The following is a 20,078-nucleotide window of genomic DNA, read 5'->3' on the forward strand; positions in this document are numbered from 1 at the left end:
ATCATGGGTGTATATAAAAAAGGGCTTAATATTTCAAAGGGCAATAAGGTGGTTTTTATTTTTTAAAGTATAGGATTGTCACCGGAAAAGGTAAAGCTGGATTAAATGGTGAAAAAATACAGGTTGCCATTTTGATGCCAACAGTATGCGACATAAGCAACTTTGCTTCTTGTATTCAACTACGGAAAGGTCTTGGCCTCACTCTAAATAGACATTATGAGACTTTGATCAAATCTGATTTGATTCTGTCCAGTTTGGATATTAAGAACACTGAATATCCAAGGCAGAGGTTGTGAATGAGTCCTTCTAATTAATGTAAATATTCTCACAAAAGGGTAATTCCATAGTGAACAACATAATATTTGTAACCTCTAGTTGCGAATGGGATCCATTCCGGAACCCCGTTCGCATCCTGAAGTGAACTCAACCCGCGCCTTCGGGTCGCGATTTGCCGCTTCCGTGCATGCGCGTGACGTCATTTTGAGCATCTGCGCATGCAGCGAAACCCGGAAGTAACGTGCTCCATTACTTTCAGGTCACCGCAGAGCGTAACCTGAAAACGCTCAACCTGAAGCACATTTAACCCGAGGTATGACTGTATTGGCCAGTATTATTAAACTAATTGTGTGTTAACTTGATTGATGTTCCCTTCAAAAATAAAGAAATATGCCAGATTATTTAAATTATTATTTTTTATTGTATTTTAAAAGTTGTGACTAACACAACAGTTTTACAACCACAATAATTTATCTGGACCTTAAAACAATTATATTCTTTAAATTATGAATAAAAAAAATCAATCAGTAAGCAATATACACAGTTACTGTTATTGGCAACTGTGATAAAGTTTTCCAGCATATGACCTGCGACCAACATAACACATAAAATTCAGTGACAAACACATAAAAATAAATGCCTTCAGAGCAAGACACTGTGTGTATGACACTTTACTTTGCATTCACAAATTGCAGGTGTGCACCAAATCCATTTGAGAAATTGCATTGCCCAAAGGGTATTTGACTTGGCTCAGTCAATACCCTAATGATTTGTTTCTTTTCAACCCATTGTGTTTATTAGTAGAAAGTCACAGTAAGATGCTGGTGAATTTCATGAAGATTTTAGAATTTGCAAACTGCTGGAGCAATTTAAGACTGGAAAAATAAGAAGCTGAAAGAAAAACCGACTTTACATGACTACCTGGTCCACAACATTTCTTTTCCATCTCCATGTCTCAAATTCAACAATAACAAAGTTGCCAATTGACAGCAGTACTTCAGTGACTGTTTCTGCTTTCTTTCAGAATAATCACATTTCCCATATAGACATCACCCCCTGTGTTTCTTCTCATTTTATTAAATGAGAAAGCCAACTTTTCAATACAGTGAAGGGTCATTAACCTATTGTCTATTTTCTTGGAGACGTCTTTAACCGAAGATTAGGATTAGGAAAAGAGAAATTCCAAGTCACCTTGAATGTCATGCTGCTGGTTGCTTGCTCATGTATAAAATGCCATTTTGAAAAAAATGCTGGATTATGAAACTTTGGAAAATATATTTAAAATGATATAGAACATGTTAACTACTATACATATAAAAATGGCAAATGGGTTTGTAGGTTGACATTTTCATGCAATTCCCCAAAACCACTTTTAGATCAAGCATATAACCCAAAAGACCCAGTCTACAGCGGATGTCAAACCGACGTATAAAATGGTTCCGTTGTTTATACCCAACTGCACCATACTCTTTCTGCTTTGTCCTTCCTTGTTAACTACCATGTGCTTATGTTATTAGCATCACATGATTTATTGATTCTGCAATATTCTGTTAGGCACTGTATGCTTTCAAACACATTCTGAAATCTTATTTTGATCTCTTGTTATGACAGCCTTGTTTGCATAGCTGCCTTTAACAGATTTTAGATTGCAGAAACTCCAGTTCCAATACATATTTGTGAGTTATAACTAGTAACCTCAATCTTAGCAACTGTCCTTTCATGCATTAGGAAAATCCTATTCTTTCTACCAAGAGTTGATACACCCCTGCAAGGGGCAATACAAGCATGAAGTGTCCTCCGATATGCTGTGGTAGTTGTGCTATTTATTTGTGGCCTTGTCTCAATTTGGGATGGTTAAAACAAGGTTCACTCCTTGTATTTTAATAGTAGCTAGGATAAGTGTGGAGTCATTACTGCCATAGCCTCTTGTCTTCGATAGCATGATAGCCTTTCACTTATTTTAGCAGCATGCCCAGATGCAATGACTTGCCTGCTAGCATCTGTACCTTCCACAGCAATGGGGGAGTGGGGTTGTGTTTGTATGCCGTAGTGCAACTGCTACACACTTTACTTTGAGTGCTACCTGTGTAGCAGTTGTTTTCCTGGAGCCTGATTCAGCTCATCAACCAGACATCAAACAATATTCAGCTAATTTTACTCAGAATACACCCAGTGAAATGAATGAAAATGTTCGTTAGGTGCTATTAATTTCAATTTCTTCTGACTAAAACTTAGTCGAATACCATCCAGAACATACTTTCAAAAGACACACATAAAACAGGAACAGATCTGTGTTGATCAAGGTGGGTGCAACATTTTAGCCAGCATCATATACAGAGATACATACATATCACGCCGATTTTTTTCTGTATTTAATCAAATATCTTCTGTAATAACTTACAGTTCAGATTATATTACATTGCCTTGGATGAAAAAACAATAATTTTCTTCCATCGAAAGGGAGCGTCTAGCTACTTTCATTTTAATTTTATGTATAATGGGAAAAGATGATAAAAAGCACCTGGATCAATATTGTTCCATTCATTATTCCTTTATACTTAAGTCATAATCAGTTTGGTGTGAGAAATGAAAACCTGCTTGATATATGCAGTGAACTATGCAGTGAACTTTTATCCCACATTAATCAATAATTAAAGATTAAATACATTGAGACAATGCCCATTTCTGGTTAAATAGAACATATTTTTAATGGAATTACAATGTTTGTCTGCTCATGCCAAGTGGATAGGTCCACAGATTTTCCATGAAGGCAAGTTGTCAACACCCCAAAAAGTGTCCATTTATCACAGGGGCATTGAAAAAAATGCAGGTGGCAAACAGAGCAACAAAATAATTTTGCAGCTATCTCAATGGAGGTCACTGTAAATAAAATAAGCACACGCTTGTGTTGGGAAAAGTGAAATGTTTAAAGTCCAATTATGATCTAGCAGGTATAGCAGAGTGCGATTGGCTTAGTTTCTCAATTCATTCTTGCAAGCAGCATCAATCATGGATTTTGTTTGAAAACAGCTTGATTACATCGCCACTTCTTATCCATTAGGATACACATGTGTGGCTTCAGGGGGGAAAGTTCCCATTTTCTTTACTGCAGAAGTAATGTCAGCTATCAGACAGCATCTATAATTGACTTAGGAAGAAATTCGCAAGAAGGGAGGAGAGGACAAAATGCATTCAGATTGGAATTAGAAGGATTCTTCTCATCTCATCTCTTTTCTTTTCTTGGTATCCTTCCATCTTTTGCATTCCAGTCAGGTAATCTTTGAAGCGGTTGGGTACTTAAGACCCCCAGAACATGAAATACTTTACTACAGAGACAATCTGTGAGGGAATGTGAGAAACAGAACCAATAAAAGAGCAATACTCAAGTGACCTGTAAAGAAAGTAGATCAATATGGGGATTTGAATAAGATTAGATGCCTGACAGCTGAAGATCACAAAGCTGATAACATAAATGAGGAAGTAAAGACACAGTCAATTACTCCTTTGCAACAACTTGTGGGAAGGGTTGAGGCACATAAGGTGCAAGGGCTTTTGGGGTGCATTGTTACTATTTGCAAAGGCCTGGACTCTCAGTATCCAGAACAAATTCTGGCCCAACATTAATAGTTAGTAAACAGTCTCCAATATAATCCACAGGACTCATAACAATATTGGTATATAATGACCTAATGGCTGGGGACCAGTTTCCTTAAGGGGTCCCCTTACCCAATATGTGCCAACTTGATCACTTCAATCTGCAAAACTCACATTTCTGTAAGTGCCACACAATGTCCATATTGCATTCATCAGGAGTCACGTCTTTAGCGCCTGCATTTTGAAACTCCCTATTGACATTATTGATGTCTGCTGAAAATGTTTCTGTTTCAGCAGATCTATTTAGATACATGATGTGTTACATGTTTTGTCGTGTTTGTGTTTCTAGATTATTTTAACAGTTTCTACATGTTTTAGAAGTGTTTCAAATATGTTTTATTTTACTGTTAATTGTATTTTTATTACAGAGCAGGAGAAAACAAGCATGGTCTCTCCTCCATGTTACAGCCCTTAAGATATTTGAAGATGGCTATCGTATCTCCTCTCAGTCTCCTCTTTTACAGGCTAAAAGCTCCTTATTGATAACTAAATAAAAGTATATGATCAGGATGCAAATGAGCAACAGTGAAAGGCCCAGTTGAGAGGAAACAAAACCTTTTCTCCAAGCCAGACATTGGAGACAGATATTTTCATACATGCAGATATATAATGCAACTATGGCAGCAGACTTCAGCAAACTGAAGTCAACACGCTTTGATTTGATCCACTGAATGCAAGTAAGTGCTACAATTAGGCAGTGGTCATCAGTGTCTAACCACCTACTTTAAGCTATCTGGTAGCCTACCTTTTGTCTTTTTTATTTAGTTGCATTTACATGATGCCCACAAGTCTGATTCTGGTTGCTTCCAATCTTCTCCCATTAACAGTTTCAGGTTCAGGCATTTAAAATATTCCAGGCGATGGCTGCAAAAGAAAGGAGCAAAAGGGGGTCAGATGGGTTGGAAACATTTACACTTACCCCTTTCCACATCTGCTAAATTGGTATGAAGAAAAGTTATTGTATTACAAAACTACAGTACAGTAACTATGTATTAAAGAACTAGTGTAAGTGTGTTGTTCTTCACCACCCCAAGAAATTACACTGTAATATATATATATATATATATATATATATATATATATATATATATATAATGTGTGTGTGTGTGTGTGTCACATTCATATTGTGAAACTGATTGATATAATTACAGTCTGTGCCTTGTTGCCTTCTAAGTTTTCATGCAAGGAAAAGTAGGAAAGTAAGGTGTGCATATAACACCCTGTCAAATAAAGAATAAAAGTTAGCCACAAAGATAAATAGATGGGTGGTAGATAGGATTGGAGGTTTTGTGGTGCAACCACCCAGAGAGCACATGACACTGTATGCAAGGTTAGGTTTCAAGTGGACTTCTCGCAAAGTCTCAGTTCAGGCATAAAGCATTTTTCTATCAGCATATCAGAAGCGCACGTTTTGCAGATTGAAATGCTGTAACACAGACATACTACCAGATATTTCTTTTCAGCAAGTACTAATGAATATGGAGCACAGCAAGCTACCCCAGACCCAAGAAACCATTCAAAAAAACACAGGGGAAAGAAAAGCAAGCATTGTTATAATATTTTACACCATCATTCATATATTCACATTTCCCAATTCACTTCTTGATCCAATGAAAGTATACAGGTATTACATTATATCCCAGAGGATAAGCTTAGCAAAGCAGTGTATGTGAGAGAGAATGATCTTTAAAGGTTATTTTGTTTGAACTCCTTTAATGTGTTAACATTTTCAATAGTAAGATTGCTACAAGCCAAATAAAAAGCATCCTTGACCAGCCTGACCAGCAGAAGCAACATCATTGCATTTAAGTTATTGTCTAGATTCTGCAGTTTAGGTCCTAATATAACTTGCCCTCCTAACTTGAAGGATAATAAAATATTCTCCCACTCACACCAGTCTCTTAGAACGCCCCCTTAAAAAAAAAAAAGCACCACAGATGTACTTACAAATCAGGTTTCTGTTTTGCCGCAATGTCATGTTGAGGTACAGGATAGAGGGCTTCATATGTTCTGTTAACTCCTGACCCATGAATTGCAAATGCATTAAATTTGTCAGTAGCTGGTGGAAAATAACTCCAAGGGAGATGAGCTTTTCCATTCCATTTGGTACACGTTCTTGACACTTCAAACATTAAAGGAAGTTCTTGCTGTGTTAAAAGAAGATATGCAGATTTAAACTAGTCCTGTGAGTGTTGAAGTAATTGTGTGTTTGGGGAAGGTGGTGGTGGAGTCCTAGGGTTCACTTACTTTGCACACTTTCCGTCTCCCAGAAAGCAGCAACACCAGATACTGCCCATGCCTACAAAAACATAATATAGTCATACCAGAAATACATCCATTAGCATGTCTCTAAACCAGAGGCAGCTTATAGTTCTCAGATGAAAATTGTGTAGCCCAATAAAATGCAAATAACTCCTAAGCAACTTGCTATGTAAGTCAACATGAAGCCATTAAATTGCACAACTATATTTGCTTCATTCTGGACTACATCTACAAATAAGGTAAAGGTAAGGTAAAGGACCCCTGGATGGTTAAGTCCAGTCAAAGACGACTATGGGAAGTGGTGCTCATCTTGTTTTCAGGCCAAGGGATCCAGCGTTTGTCCGCAGATAGCTTTCCGAGTCATGTGACCAGCATGACTAAACTGCTTCTGGCACAATGGAACACTGTGACGGAAGCTAGAGCACACAGAAACACCGTTTACCTTCCCACCACAGCGGTACCTATTTATCTACTTGCACTGGTATACTTTTGAACTGTGAGATTGACAGAAACTGGGACAGAGCAACAGGAGCTCACCCAGTCAAGCGAATTCAAACCTAGGGGCACGGGTGGCGCTGTGGTCTAAACAACTGAGCTTCTTGGGCTTGGCGATCAGAAGGTTGGCAGGTCGAATCCGCGTGACAGTGGTGAGCAGCCATTGCTCTGTCCCAGCTCTTGCCAACCTAGCAGTTCAAAAGCACACCAATGCAAACAGATAAATAGGTGCCACTGGAGTGTCATGGTGTTCCATTGTGCCAGAAACGGTTTAGTCATGCTGGCCACATGACCTGGAAAGCTGCTTGTGGACAAACGCCAGCTCCCTTGGCCTGAGGCAAGATGAGCAATACACCTCATAGTCGTCTTTGACTGGACTTAACCGTTCAGGGGTCCTTTACCTTTCTTTACAAAGAAGACATTTGCTGAAGTAAGTCTTTACCAACCCACAGCCACATACACACACATCTTTATGGGCTGCTTTTAAATTCACTCATAATTGTCCATCATTTTCACTGGTCCCCCACCCTAGCTACAGCACCACTCAAATCCCCAATTTTGTATATTTTTCAGAGCTTGCCTCCCTGAATAGACTCAACAATAAAAACGTACACTGCCTTTATCCTATCTTGAACTCTTTATCCTATCTTGGATTCTTCTCATTCCAATTCTGTAAGAATACAGAAATTCATTCATTGGTTAATGTTATAATACTGCAGCTGCAAATTAAAGATTCCTACAGAGCTTTACATGTAGAGTATTGGCAACTGCATAGGAAAACATACAGGTGCTTTTGCTCTTAAAGACTCTGCCCCTATGCACCACCTTATCATCTCACTGTATAATAGTATTAATATTAGTAATTAATTTATTAATAGTAATATTAATATCCCGCCCATCTGGCTGGGTTTCCTCAGCCACTCTGGGTGGCTTACAACATATATGATATTGCACTGCACATCAATATACATTAACTTTACAGTTCTGTTCCTTAGCTTATTGCTAAAATATACAGACTGAGAGAAACCATAATATTTTTTTCTAGCCACATTGTAGAATCAGCAGCTACCTTCTAAAACCACAGAACAACTCCAAGCAGAAAGACACTTCTGATACGGGAGAAGGTCTGAATGGGATTCCCTAGTGGCAAATCCTGTTCTTCACCTGCATAAAGCTGAAAGCACTCTTTGAATTCTAGACAATTTCCCAAATATTTCCCAAACGTACACATCAAGGATTCAAGCAACATAATTGCACAAGAAATTAAAGGATTTTGAAATGTTTACTTACGGACAAAACTCCACTTCTAAGTACTGCTCAGTTTGGTTCAAGAAGAAAGCTTCTACAACTGAAAACCAACAAAACATTGCTGCTTCATTTTAAATCATTTTTATATTTACAGTGCAAACCTACACACAGTTACATGAACTCAATCCCATTTGCTCAATATAACTTATTCCCTACTGCATTTAGGATTGCAGATTTAGGCTACAATCCTATATCCATTTATCTGGAAGTAGAGCCCAATTGAACTCAGTGGGACTTACCGCTGAGTGGATACACATAGGAGAATGCTGCAAAATCTCATTTCTCCTCTAATTTTTTCGGCAGCCCACTAACTGTATATATTCTTCATAATGTGCTTTGAAAACACTTTTCAAATAGCTTATAATTACATAATCTAGAATAGTATTGCTTTTAAAACTACTACAAAAAAGTGTTTTACAAATTCTGTGTGTGTATATACATAGGGGAAAGAAACAAAAGATTGATTCTTCCATCTTGATAAGGATGGAAACAGCTGTGGAAAATAACAGTTTTTCTACTTGATATTAGCTGTCAATCAGGTAAGTGATGCTTAGGGACTTTTACGGGATGCCTGTGTAGGTAAAATTGAACAGAACTGAGCAATCACTCATTGCACTGGCCCTAAGGAAAAGACTTAAGTGCAAGAAACTGATGCAATATACTCCTAAAGCAATGGAATGAATGTGAAACAATTGAGAGAGCAGGGAAAGAATTTCATTCATATGTATGAAAAAGCTACTCAGGAATCCTGCTGCTACTTTCCAATGCAGTACTGATCAACGGAAACAGCTGCAAGAAATAAGAATAAAATACAAATGGCTCCCAGAAAAAGATTTCTCCTCCACCTAGGGAAGTATAAATTATGAATTCTTCATACCTTCAAGAGCAGAAAAGAAAAAGAATGGGGGAAATTGTTCCAACTGATGCTCATACAGCACATTAAAGGTTTTTTTAAATACAAAATTGGCGTTATTCTAGCAGGTAGCAGCATACTCAACTATTACTCTAGATTCTCCTCTAGAATGCTATGTGAACATAGCCAATTAGTGAATATTTTAAACACTATACACATTTATTGCACTGCCAATTTGAATGCATTATGCTGTGAATGTTATTTTGGCAACAATGCTGTAATGCTAAAATTCAGAAACCTATGGAGCTTGAATGCAAGATAAAGCAATATAAGCTTGATGGCATAAGAAAAAAGTTTAAAATGTGAAGATCACATAGCCAAGGAAACTTGCCAGATGACTTCACACCGATATATCATCCTGTTTAAGAAAAATAGAATCAAAGTAGTGTTGGTAACACTGAAACTCCAACTATCGAGTAGCCATCTCCATAGTGATGGAAATCAGGGAAGACACAGTGAAAGCCCAGCTGAGATGGGGAGAGATTATGCTACTTAGACTTGGAGAAACATAGTGGCTATGTCAAACAAGACCACAAAATTTGTTGGTCCATCAAAAATGTTTTAAGAACATAAGAAGAGCCTACTGGATCAGGCCAATTGCCCATCTAGCCCAGTATCCTGTTCCCATAGATGCCTATGTAAAATTGAAAGCAGAATCTGAGCTCAACAGTGGAGGTAGTTTTTAGTCGTCTTATCCATATATCCCTGCGTCAGTAGTATGTGGCCTATAAAATGAGAGAACCAAGTTTTATAAGGCTTTTATGACTGATGATATTCAGTACTTTGGATGTCACCCAAGAGTAGATACACTGCAATTAATGGGTCTACACTGAGCATGTCTTACAGTGAACATCACTCTTACTTTAAACAGGCTACAAAGTGGGTGGCTATTTGAAAATCTGTATTATGGTATTAGTTTGAAGCAGTTGATTTATCATCAGATCCCTTAGAAAGTAAGAAAACCAGTGAGTTTAAGTGGCAATTGTACTGAAGGGTTGTATTATAAGATAAAAGTTCTTTGGACTACTCATTTAGTGAAAATTAATTTATCCAGCATAACAGATGAGAAATTCTAATGCTAGACCTCCATACTCCACTCTAAAAGATGTACATAAGAGTCTTTATCACACAGGAAAGTTAAGCCTACCATGTGGATCTTTTAAAAACCTTGAAGCTAATGCACTGAGATTAGGGTTGCCATGTTTCAAAAAGTAAAAATCAGGACACCCCGAAAGTTGTTGAGATTTTTTTTTTTTTACAAAAACTGTGATTTTTCGATTGACTAGATCCAGGACAAAGCACCACCTTTTGGAAATCCTTCTGCCCCAGGTATCAATTCCGCATTTGAAATCCAAGTAATGTCCAGGAAAATCTGGACATATGGCAGTCCTAACCAATATACAGTTAACCAAACTTTATTGATGGGACAAATATATGGATTTTCATTCATTTTGTACTTGACTATAGTATTTGGGAATACCATATGGGAAGATCATTCAGAGGCAGTCCTTAATCACTGTCATGTATCGTAACGGATTACAGTGGTACCTCGGGTTAAGAACTTAATTCGTTCTGGAGGTCCATTCTTAACCTGAAACTGTTCTTTACCTGAAGCACCACTTTAGCTAATGGGGCCTCCCGCTGCTGCCGCTGCTCAATTTCTGTTCTCACCCTGAAGCAAAGTTCTTAACCTTAGGTACTATTTCTGGGTTAGTGGAGTCTGTAACCTGAAGCGTCTGTAACCCGAGGTATCACTGTACTACCATTTTGTCCACTGTAACACTCTGTATATGGAATAAGGAGCTTGTGCTATAAATAGCCTATTGCTAGCATTTACACACTTGCTAATGAGCATATGTTGTAGCATATCCCCATAACTATTTGCAAAACTACTTTCCCCTTTGAGGCAGGGGCCTGTCCTTTTGTACTGTTTGCAACATATAAACTGGCAATAATAATAATAATAATAATAATAATAATAATAATAATAATGCCCCTGTAGGTTTCATAGCATTGTATTTCTTTAGATTTCACAAGCTGTGTGACAATCTCTACAAAGAACTTGGCATTAATAAGATTAGTTTTGATTCAGATCTGGATAATTAGATTGTTTACCATAAAATTCCAAGACAAGCATCGTAATATATTTCTTTACCTAGGAGGCGGAATTGCGGAGAGCATGCTCAAAAAAAGAACACAGATTTCATGAAAATTGCCTGCCTTTTGAAATAACCTAAAATAGATTACTCGATATATAAATGGTAATTGATGTTTACAACACAGTTATAATATTTATTCAGGTTGCATAACCCCTAATAATTTGCAATAAGTAGCCTTCCCATTAAAAATTAAATGACCCTTCTGCCCCACTATATTACATTATATCCTAGCTAGAAGAGGACAGAGGGTAAAGAAACAGCTGTGGGTGGAAGAGGAGCCTCTTCCTCATCTTTTGGACCCCTGGGAAAGCTGCTGCACCTGGAACTGGTTGTGGAAAGTGCAGCTGAATGGGACACAGCTGTGGGCGGTCTGACGCAGTGCCTTGGGTCTACGGATAAAGAGCGAGAGACTAGGCTGATGTTTGCTGTTTCAAGTATCTTTTTGTTGTGAAACCTTTGTGGGTAAGCTCAGAGTTTGCTGGACTCCGGGTGAGAAACCCAGAGGATGATAGCGTGTGACCAAAGGAAAATGAATATATTTTATTTTACTTTATTTATTTATATACACAAAAACAGCCCTACTTATTAATGCAGCGCTTATATGTAAGTGTGTATTTTTGTAATATTATGTTTAAGTTGTTTGCTGTTGCTTCAGTTTTTTTGTACCCTAATCTCTAATAATATATATTTAATATATTAAGCAGTATAGAAATTAGATATTAAATAATCAATCAATACTGGAAAGAAAACTGAATGTTTAGGGCACTTGGAACTCCTAACTAGGCTTCATGCATTTCTGTTTTGAATCAGCTTCTCTGATAGTCACAGGATTCTGAATAATACTAATGGAAAGCTCATTCTCTCAATCTAGATCTTTGTATAAGCAAAACAGCACCATCTAGCCACATCAGCAAGCTCAGGGTAACCCAAAGCTTTACAGAAGTAGAGGATGGGAAAAGGAAGGGTGGTGGGAGAATAGGGGACCTACACCCCCTCACAGCATAATTAGTGCTGAGCATATTCAGTGGGCCCCAAATGGTGAATCTGTTGGGGGTGAAAAATGGAAAGCTGAGGTGGAATGGAATACTCTGAAAAATGGCAGAGTTGTCTGTCTGCAAGCTTGAACAAGAGCATAACCTGTTGTTGCATTTCTTTAAACAAAGTTCAGCATTTCTCTTTACAGGAATGCCAGCCTGTACTCAAGACATGCTGCCAGAATATACATGACAGAACATTGCAAAAAGATTGATTCACTTACCCTCATAGTCCCACAGTCCATTGAATGGTTTTCCAGGTTCACCAGGAGGAGCTGGAGGATCATTAAAAAATGGAGCACACACTTCTATCATCATTCCAGCATCTTCACCTGTCAACTTGATTGTTACTGGATCATGACTCACTGGTAAGCTGTTCCATGTATCTTCAATTTTAAACTCCATCTAAATATTATGTTGTAAACTTAAAATGATTATTTTTGCTTAATACTAAGTAGTTTGCCACTAATATATTTTTTTGTTTCGTTAAAAAGCCAACCAACCTGCAGTGTCACCATATCCCTGCTTCATTCAACCCTCTGCTGTTGTTTAAACTCACAACTTTCATCTACAGTCATACCTCATGTTACGGACGCTTCAGGTTACGTCTTACAGGTTGCGTCCTGTGGTGATCCGGAAGTACTGGAAAGAGTTACTTCCTGGTTTCGCTGATCGCACATGCGCAGAAGCGTTAAATCGCGCCATGCACCTGCACAGATACGGCCCTTCAGGTTGCACTCTTTTCAGGTTGTGTACGGGCCTCCGGAACGGATCCTGTTCTCAACCAGAGGTACCACTGTATGTCCTTCCACCCCGCTCTACTCAAACTTCTGCCATTGTAGGAGTGAAAAGGGGAAACACTGAAATGGGCAGAAATGCTTTTCTGAGCTTCTCAGCTGCCTCACATGAGAGACAAAGGATGAGGAGCCTTCAAACATTCCATAGTACTTTCTCACAATGTATTTTACTCCTGGTACCATGTGTTGTTTTCAACATGAAGTTCTAGATTCAATGTAGTAATTTAGCAGAAATGTTTTCTTAACAAACAGACACCCATATATGTACAACATTCATCAATTGAACTTAGTACTCTCTAACTGAACAAACTGATGGGCTTGCTCTTAAGATACAGTAATATATATCAGCATGGGTTATGCGTACAAAAGGGGCTGCAGAATAGAAGAAAGGAGGAGGCATGGAAATGGGATGTGGTCTTTGTGCAAGGATTTGAAAAAACGAGGAGGTGGGAAAGGGGAGGGGTGGGAGATATGGTGTGTGTATGGAAAGGAAGATGCACAATAGGAGAGAGGGTAAGGTGTGGAAATAAGGGTGATCTGTGTGCAGTGGCGAAGCTAGTTGCTCCGGCACCCAGAGAAGCAGGGTGGGGCGATCTGCCCATGGGGCAATCGGTAAGGCAGCACAATCCTGGGGGAGGACCAATCATGGCACGATCCTCGGGGGGGGGGCGATCACGGCGCAGTGACGTGATCCTCCCGGCGGGGGGCCGATCGCTGTGTGGCAGCGCGATCCACCCAGGGGGGGTTATCTCTCCCCCCTGGGATGACACCCGGGGTGGACTGCCCCCACCACACACCCCTTCCTACGCCCTTGTCTGTGTGCAAGGAGAGTTGAGAAAACTACGGACAAGGTGTATGGAAAAAAGAGAACGAAGGTGCAAAGTGGGTTGCAAAATAAGATGGAGTAGGTGGCATGGGAATGGGGTTGAAGATGAAAGCACGGGTGCAAAAGAGTCTCGATAATAGGCCGGGTTGGTAGCTTCATAACTGGGCAAAGGGCAGAAAGGGTGCTTAGTAGTGTGGTAGGAGGTTACAGGAGGTTATAATGGGGGTGGACAAAAGTAAGTGAGGAGGCATGGACATGGGAGCAAAGGTGAAAACAGGGATGCAAAGTGTGGTTGCACAATAGAGTAGAAGAGAGAAGTAGCTTCTGGAATAGGGTTGGGAAGGTGAAAAGTGAACTTAGTAGCAGTGGGAAGGGGAAGCTCTAGGGCAGTGGTTCCCAATGTGGACCACATGCCCCACAAGGGTGCAATTTGATTTTTAAGGGGGGCAATCAAGAATGAGTTATTAACCCTGAATGACCTTTTAGGCTTTCTCCATGTGAACAGGAGTTCACTTTTTTAATAATTGTATATCACGGGGGGGGGTGGCATCAGGATTTTAGAGATGCTTAGGTGGGGCATGGCCCCAAAAAGGTTGGAAACCACTGCTCTAGGGGGTTAATGTGGGGAAAATGGGGGGTGTGAATGGAGCAGACAGGGGCACAACTGCTAGTAACTTTAATACCATTCTATAATCTCCCAACTCCTACCCATTATTGCAAGCGACACAACATTATTGCAACGGAGAGATGCAAGTCAACCAATTGCATGTGTTACTGGAAGTTCCATTAAGATCTTGGTATAGAGTTATTACATACGCAGGAGAATTAAATGACTTGCTGCAACACCATACCTTTTTCAGTACCTGACTGTTCATGCCTATTTTCACCACAGGGTGTCCACAGTGATCTCAACTTTAACTTGTATAAATATGCAAATCCACTGTCATCCTCCAAATAAAGTTGTATTTCCACAGCAGTACTGGTGCTGAACAAATGGCCTGCCTACGGATAAAGTAGAACATGTTAAAGTTGAAATACAACTATATATCCTCTGCAAACTTATGATAAAAATAAAATTTCCTTGTAATTAGTCTTGGAAATCTACTCATGCAATATCTTCTAAGAACTTAAGAGTGAGCTGAATCAGACCAGTGGCCAATTTATCCCAGCATTCTGGCCAGTCAGATGCTTTGGGGAAGCAACTTTGCAAGCAGGTCCCGAGGGGAACAGCATGTTCCTCTTCTGTTGTTTCCAGCAACATGTATTCAGAAGCATACTGCCTCCAACAATGGAAGAACAACACATCCATCAGGGAAAGTAGCCACTGATAGCCTTGTGCTCTAAGAATTTGTTGAATCTTCTTTAAAAGCTTTCCAAGTTGGTGTCTCTCATGGAAACAAATTTCATAGTTTTGTCTGTCCTGAAAATTCCTATGTTCAGCTTCAATGGATGTCCCTAAGTGCTAGTGTTGTGAAAGAGAGAAAAACTTTGCTCTCTCTGCTTTCTCTAGACCATGCATAATTTTATGCACTACTGTTACGGAACCTACTATTTTCTTTGAACTAAAAAGCCCCAAATGCTGTAATATTTCCTTCTACATGGCTGCCTCCAACTGGTACATAACATAGCAGTCTCCCTTGATTGGCATTCTGTGGTCCATCAGCTTATCCTTGTGCTCTACAACTTGCATTTGCTGCTTGTAGCCTTCCAGGTACCATCACCCTGAACAAGTTACCTGTACACCAAGTCCACACAATGAGGATATATGTGAAAGAGATTTCCCAACATTGTGGCACTCCCCTTTCAAACTATCTTCCAAACCCAGGACACATCAAGTAGAAACATTGTTAGCCCTTCCTATTAGGCTACTTTGGGTAAAACTGAAGTTGGAGTATGCATTAAAAATGCCTTTTTTAATGTTGGAACCCTACACAAAACAAGGTATTGTAAATAATGTGCAGTTCATACTTCAGTATCAATCCACCCACAAAGCAATCAAAAGACAATAGCTTAGACACTCAAATGTGTGACTAATATAAAAGTCTAAACTCTTTTCTCAATACTGTATAAGAAAAAAGTTTTAAGGAGTTAAGCTGAGTGGCAAGTTGAGTTGAGCATATCAAGAAAAGAGGGTGCAATTCCTACATGTCATCCAATTTATCCAGGAACCAGTTCTCCCACCTTGTCTAAATTATACATCTTCCTGTCCATACCTGCAGAAATATTGCTCTATTTAACTCTTTCCCTCCTTAATTAATTGCCTGTGGTAAAAATAAACTTTGAATACAGGACTGGGAAAATGTGAGCTAATTACAAATTGACTGAAGGATAGCTCCAGCATTAAAATTTGAGAGTCAATGGTAGGGAATTTGGTCTCCAGTTTTTCCAAAAAGGATGTGAGTTGGTTCCAATATCCTGTCAATGTCTGCTTATTGGGGCAAGGCTAATTATATGCTAATTATGATTAGAACTAAGTTTGAACAGCTCAGGAGGAACGCCTGGGCAATATTATTACATGGCTGGAAGGAAATAATTTCGAGATTAGACTGCTGGGCACAAAGAAAATTAGTCCCGCTTTATATCAACCCATGATGTTGGATTTGTGGGCTAGGAGGGAATATGAGTTGTATCCCAATTGAGGGATAGCTCAGTCAGTAGAGCATGAGACTCTCAAACTCAGGGTTCAAGCCCCATCTTGGGTAAAAGATTCCTGTATCGCAGGGGGTTGGACTAGATAACCCATAGGATCTTATCCAACACCACAATTTTTCAGTTCTATGCTGCTGTAGCGTTTGCATGCCCACAAAGGACATCAGGTTTCCAGAACTTGGGGAGGAACTTGGGAACTACTAGCAGTGGAGAAGGGGCAACACAAAGTGTTAACACATCCCATTAATCACTATCCAGTATTGTGAGTAGGTCACACTGCGATAAGAGTTCAATAGAGAGTGCTTATGTGTGGGTGGGGAAAAAATCAGATCTGCCTGACTCTATGTGCATTAACACTTTGGAATATACGCTCTCTAACACAATATTGTGTGTGTAAGTGCAAGAATCGCTCTTTCCGCAGGATGCCGACATACTGTCCTGATGCCTTTTGGCTAAGATCACGTGTAGATGAAGAGGACAGTGATACACATCCCGAGCATCTCTTATCTCCTCTCTGCAGAGTAGATATCTATTGCAATGACTGTTCTGGGCAGTCGATGCGGGCAGCCCTCTTCGATTTAAACCAGGTCCTTCTCCCCTCTCCCCAGCCCCGTTCGGTTGCCAACGTTTTCCGCTGGGGAGGACCCTCTGCCTCTGGAAACCGCGCGAGACGAAAAAGTTTCAGCTGCCACCATTTCAGCTCACCGCGCCACCCTTTTAAAAACACCGAGGAGCGTTGGGGAGGCAAGTTGCTTCGAAATCAGGAAGAGGGAAGGAAATCCAGCCCTGCGACCGGGCTTAGGGTGGCTGCCAGCCAAGTCCCCCATGCTACTTTGCTCAGGAGGAGGCCCCGTTGGATTTAATGGGGCTCCCTCCCAGCTAGGAGGTAACAGGTCTACTCGGAAGTAATTGGTCCATGGGAGATGGAGATACTTACTTCCGCGTAAGCGCGCATACAAACACACAGCGGTTGCCCACTCACCGCTCAGTTTTGTTCCTCAGCCGCCTTCTTCGCACAGCCTGAAGGAAGAGGCGGGCATGTGATGCTTTTTTTTTCTTTCCCCTTTTAAACCAATGGGAAAAGTCATCTCCTTCGCCTAGCTTCCGATTGGCGGTCTGAGTCAGGCGCGTCATATGCGGACCCGTCATCTCCTCCTCCTCCGTTTTCTTCTACCCCTCTTGTGTTTTTTGCTTCTTTTCCTGTCCGTCGGTCGTTATGGTAATCGGCGGCGTTGAGGTGGCGAGTTAACCAGGTGTCTCGCGCCGGTCTCTTACGGGGGAGGTGGGGAGGCCTGTGATTGGTCCAGAAAGGGGAATTAGGCGAGGCGGGGAGCAGCTGCGGCTTCACGCGCACGGCGGGGTTCCAACCGTCAGTCCCGGTCCGTGTGTGGGAAGAGAGTGAGAGAGAGGGTCGCGTGTTCCACCTCCACATTTCTTCCAAGAGAGCAATGTGACGCGCAACAGGCGACCTCCTCTGAAAAGAAACGTGTGTATTACATACACTTGTCGGCGGGTGTGGGGAGGCATTTTTCTTCAGTTAACGCTTCCTCTTAAATTAATAATTTCTCCTATGGGTTTATGCCAGAATAAACCTTCCAGCCTAGTCATATATCTCGCTGGCATAATCCATGTCTACTTTAGACGTCCTTTCAGACGGGGTTTTTCATTGCAATAAGCTCTTTTGCACAATAATGATGCATTTAGGGGTGGGTTTGTTCTGTTTTAATATTAGTGCTTCTGAAATGCTTTCCCCCAGTGTTTCCACATAATTGCTGTTGGGAGAGACTATAACACAACAAAAGCGAGATAAAAAAAAGCCCCTTGCTCCATAACGTTTGTTGTAACTTTTGGCTGATATCCCATAACTTTCTATACAACTTAGGTACCGGTTGGAAATGAAGCAGTAGGACAACCCCAAAACTTTTGCAGGGAAAAATGGTTGTGGATTTTTGTGTGTGAATAGTGTTGAGTGAAGGACGGTGTATGACCGTTCTGATTGCATCATGGACACAAATAATCATGAACATGCAATAAAAAGGATGCGCTGAAGGACTGTTCTTATTTTTATCTTTTTAAACTTTATAATGGTACACTGATGAGCTCCTGTAGGCTGGGGGAGTTTTATATTTGATCTCCACGGGACCATGGGCATAGCCAAGAATTTTGTGAGGGAAAGAAGGCCTTTTGTTAGGGAAGGCAGAACCTCAGTTTGCTATACATTTTTATTCATTTGGGGGGGCAGCTGCCCCTCCCTGCCCGCCCGCCCGCTGCACCCATGCATGGGACTATAGCTTTGAAAAGTGAATTTCCATTATGATGTTTGATAGAGCATTTTTCTTTCAGAATTATTTCCACATGCCCTATCTTTCTGTAAATAGGACACTTGTAGATTCTGAGGAGAATTCAGTTAGAAACTAAAGTTAGAAATGAATGGAAGTAAATTACTGTAGGTTTTGCTGCTTACATTTATCTGACTTTTACAGGTTTTGTATTTACCTTGATGAGAGGGAGTTCATTTGGTCAGAAACCTTATTGTGCAACCTTCCAGGTTAAAATATGGAAGGAGCAACTGATTTTCCAAGAGTTCAAAGTAAGTTCTGCATATGAGTTCATTCAGATCTATACTGTTAGTTGATGTATTTCATTGAAAAGCTTAAACAGAAGTTTTCTTTTTATATATAAAAAGTGGGGGCCAATAACAGCTTAGGTGTTCTTCTGGACCTGTTGCTCTATATGAAGGTGCAGATAACATCAAAGACCACAAGTGCCTGTTACCTGCTTTTGCTGGTATTCTGTGTACTCCTATCTGGAGAGAGCAGACCTGGTGTCTGTTATTTTAACATGTATTCTGTCCAAATTAGACAATTGTAATAGTGTCTACATAGGGTTGTCTATAAAGACAGTTTTGAAACTCCAGTTATTTGTTTGCTAGCAGGAGTTATACAACTCAAATTATACCAACCCTGTACTACTTGCATTGCTTACCATTTTGTTTCTGGGCTTAGTTTAAGGTACTGGTTTTGCTCTTTAAGGCCTACATTGTTTTGGACTAGGTTATCTGAAGTATTGCCTACTGTCACGAACCTGCCAATGTCTTAAGATAAGCCTCAGAGTCAGGTTTATGGTCCTTGAGGAAATACCACTAGCCACCAGAGACTGACAATTTTATGTGGTGCCCCACATCTGTGGAATTTCCTTCTCAGACATCTTTGTCAGGCCTCTATTTGGTTGTTTTTCAGTGAACTCTAAATATGTTTCACTTAGCTTTTCCTGAGTTATTTGTTATGTTTGTCTTTCTGGTTGAATTTCCCTCAGCGGGGATGATGTATTTAATTTTAAGTTGTATCTTCTATTTGATTGTAATTATTTTTATCAATGGTTGGAAAGTGCTTTGTGAACTCAGTGTCCTTTAAGAGGATCTATCTATCTCACTTAGGCTGTAATCCAAACTCCTTTGCACCACTTGAGGGTTTGGATTGGGCAAAAGTATTTGTCTGTCCAGACTTGCTGGCCACTGTTCATGGAGCACAGTCAGTAGAACCCCCTATTTCACCTGTTGAGCAGGCAGGCAGGTAGAAAACGTTAAAATGGAGTGTTCTGAGGAGGGCCTTAGCTAGCCTGGGTTTTATTGGCTCCCAAGATTGTCCCATTGCTGCCGCTTGATGGTAATGGGCCTGATCACTACACCAGCGCTAGGTTGGACCA

General features: G+C 40.2%; 2 protein-coding genes across 8 annotated transcripts in view; one reads left to right on the forward strand and one right to left on the reverse strand.

Annotated features, from left to right (window-relative positions):
• Positions 1-674: 674 nt before the first annotated feature.
• LOC310852476 (UPF0462 protein C4orf33-like) lies at positions 675-17,454 on the reverse strand. Of its 4 annotated transcripts, none has more exons than XM_083756065.1 (8): positions 17,356-17,454; positions 14,576-14,722; positions 12,326-12,506; positions 7,978-8,035; positions 6,178-6,229; positions 5,878-6,077; positions 4,676-4,794; positions 675-3,615 (listed from the first exon to the last, which is right to left on the reverse strand). In XM_083756065.1, exons 2-7 carry the CDS (start codon positions 14,597-14,599, stop codon positions 4,692-4,694), a joined length of 618 nt encoding a protein of 205 aa, XP_083612191.1. In that variant the 5' UTR covers positions 14,600-14,722; positions 17,356-17,454; the 3' UTR covers positions 675-3,615; positions 4,676-4,691. The 4 variants fall into 4 exon arrangements, with proteins under 4 accessions (XP_083612191.1, XP_083612189.1, XP_083612190.1 ...); XM_083756063.1 differs by having other exon boundaries at positions 14,576-14,726; XM_083756064.1 differs by having other exon boundaries at positions 675-3,667; positions 14,576-14,726; positions 17,311-17,423.
• Positions 17,455-17,473: 19 nt separating this feature from the next.
• SCLT1 (sodium channel and clathrin linker 1) overlaps positions 17,474-20,078 on the forward strand; it is a 46,316-nt gene continuing 43,711 nt past the window's right edge. Inside the window, exons 1-2 of one of the 4 annotated variants that reach the window (XM_083755698.1) lie at positions 17,474-17,626; positions 18,857-18,963. In XM_083755698.1, coding sequence (XP_083611824.1) covers positions 18,930-18,963 — 34 coding nt within the window. In that variant the 5' untranslated portion in view covers positions 17,474-17,626; positions 18,857-18,929. Of the gene's footprint in view, positions 17,860-18,856; positions 18,964-20,078 lie in introns of all 4 variants that reach the window. The other 3 variants (XM_083755697.1, XM_083755699.1, XM_083755700.1) reach the window with 3 other exon arrangements.

The sequence above is a fragment of the Podarcis gaigeae genome, assembly GCF_964106915.1.
Source record: "Podarcis gaigeae genome assembly, chromosome: 9".
Classification (NCBI taxonomy): Eukaryota; Metazoa; Chordata; class Lepidosauria; order Squamata; family Lacertidae; genus Podarcis; species Podarcis gaigeae.

What these genes read in the sequence shown, in the direction of transcription:
- LOC310852476 (XM_083756065.1), bottom strand. Translation starts at nt 14,599, where the DNA reads ATGAACAGTCAGGTACTGAAAAAG. An exon ending in TTAGAAGTGGAGTTTTGTCC is followed by an intron (nt 6,230 to 7,977) that starts GTAAGTAAACAT and finishes ATGTTTTTGTAG; the next exon opens with GCATGGGCAGTATCTGGTGT. An exon ending in GGAGACGGAAAGTGTGCAAA is followed by an intron (nt 6,078 to 6,177) that starts GTAAGTGAACCC and finishes CTTTTAACACAG; the next exon opens with CAAGAACTTCCTTTAATGTT.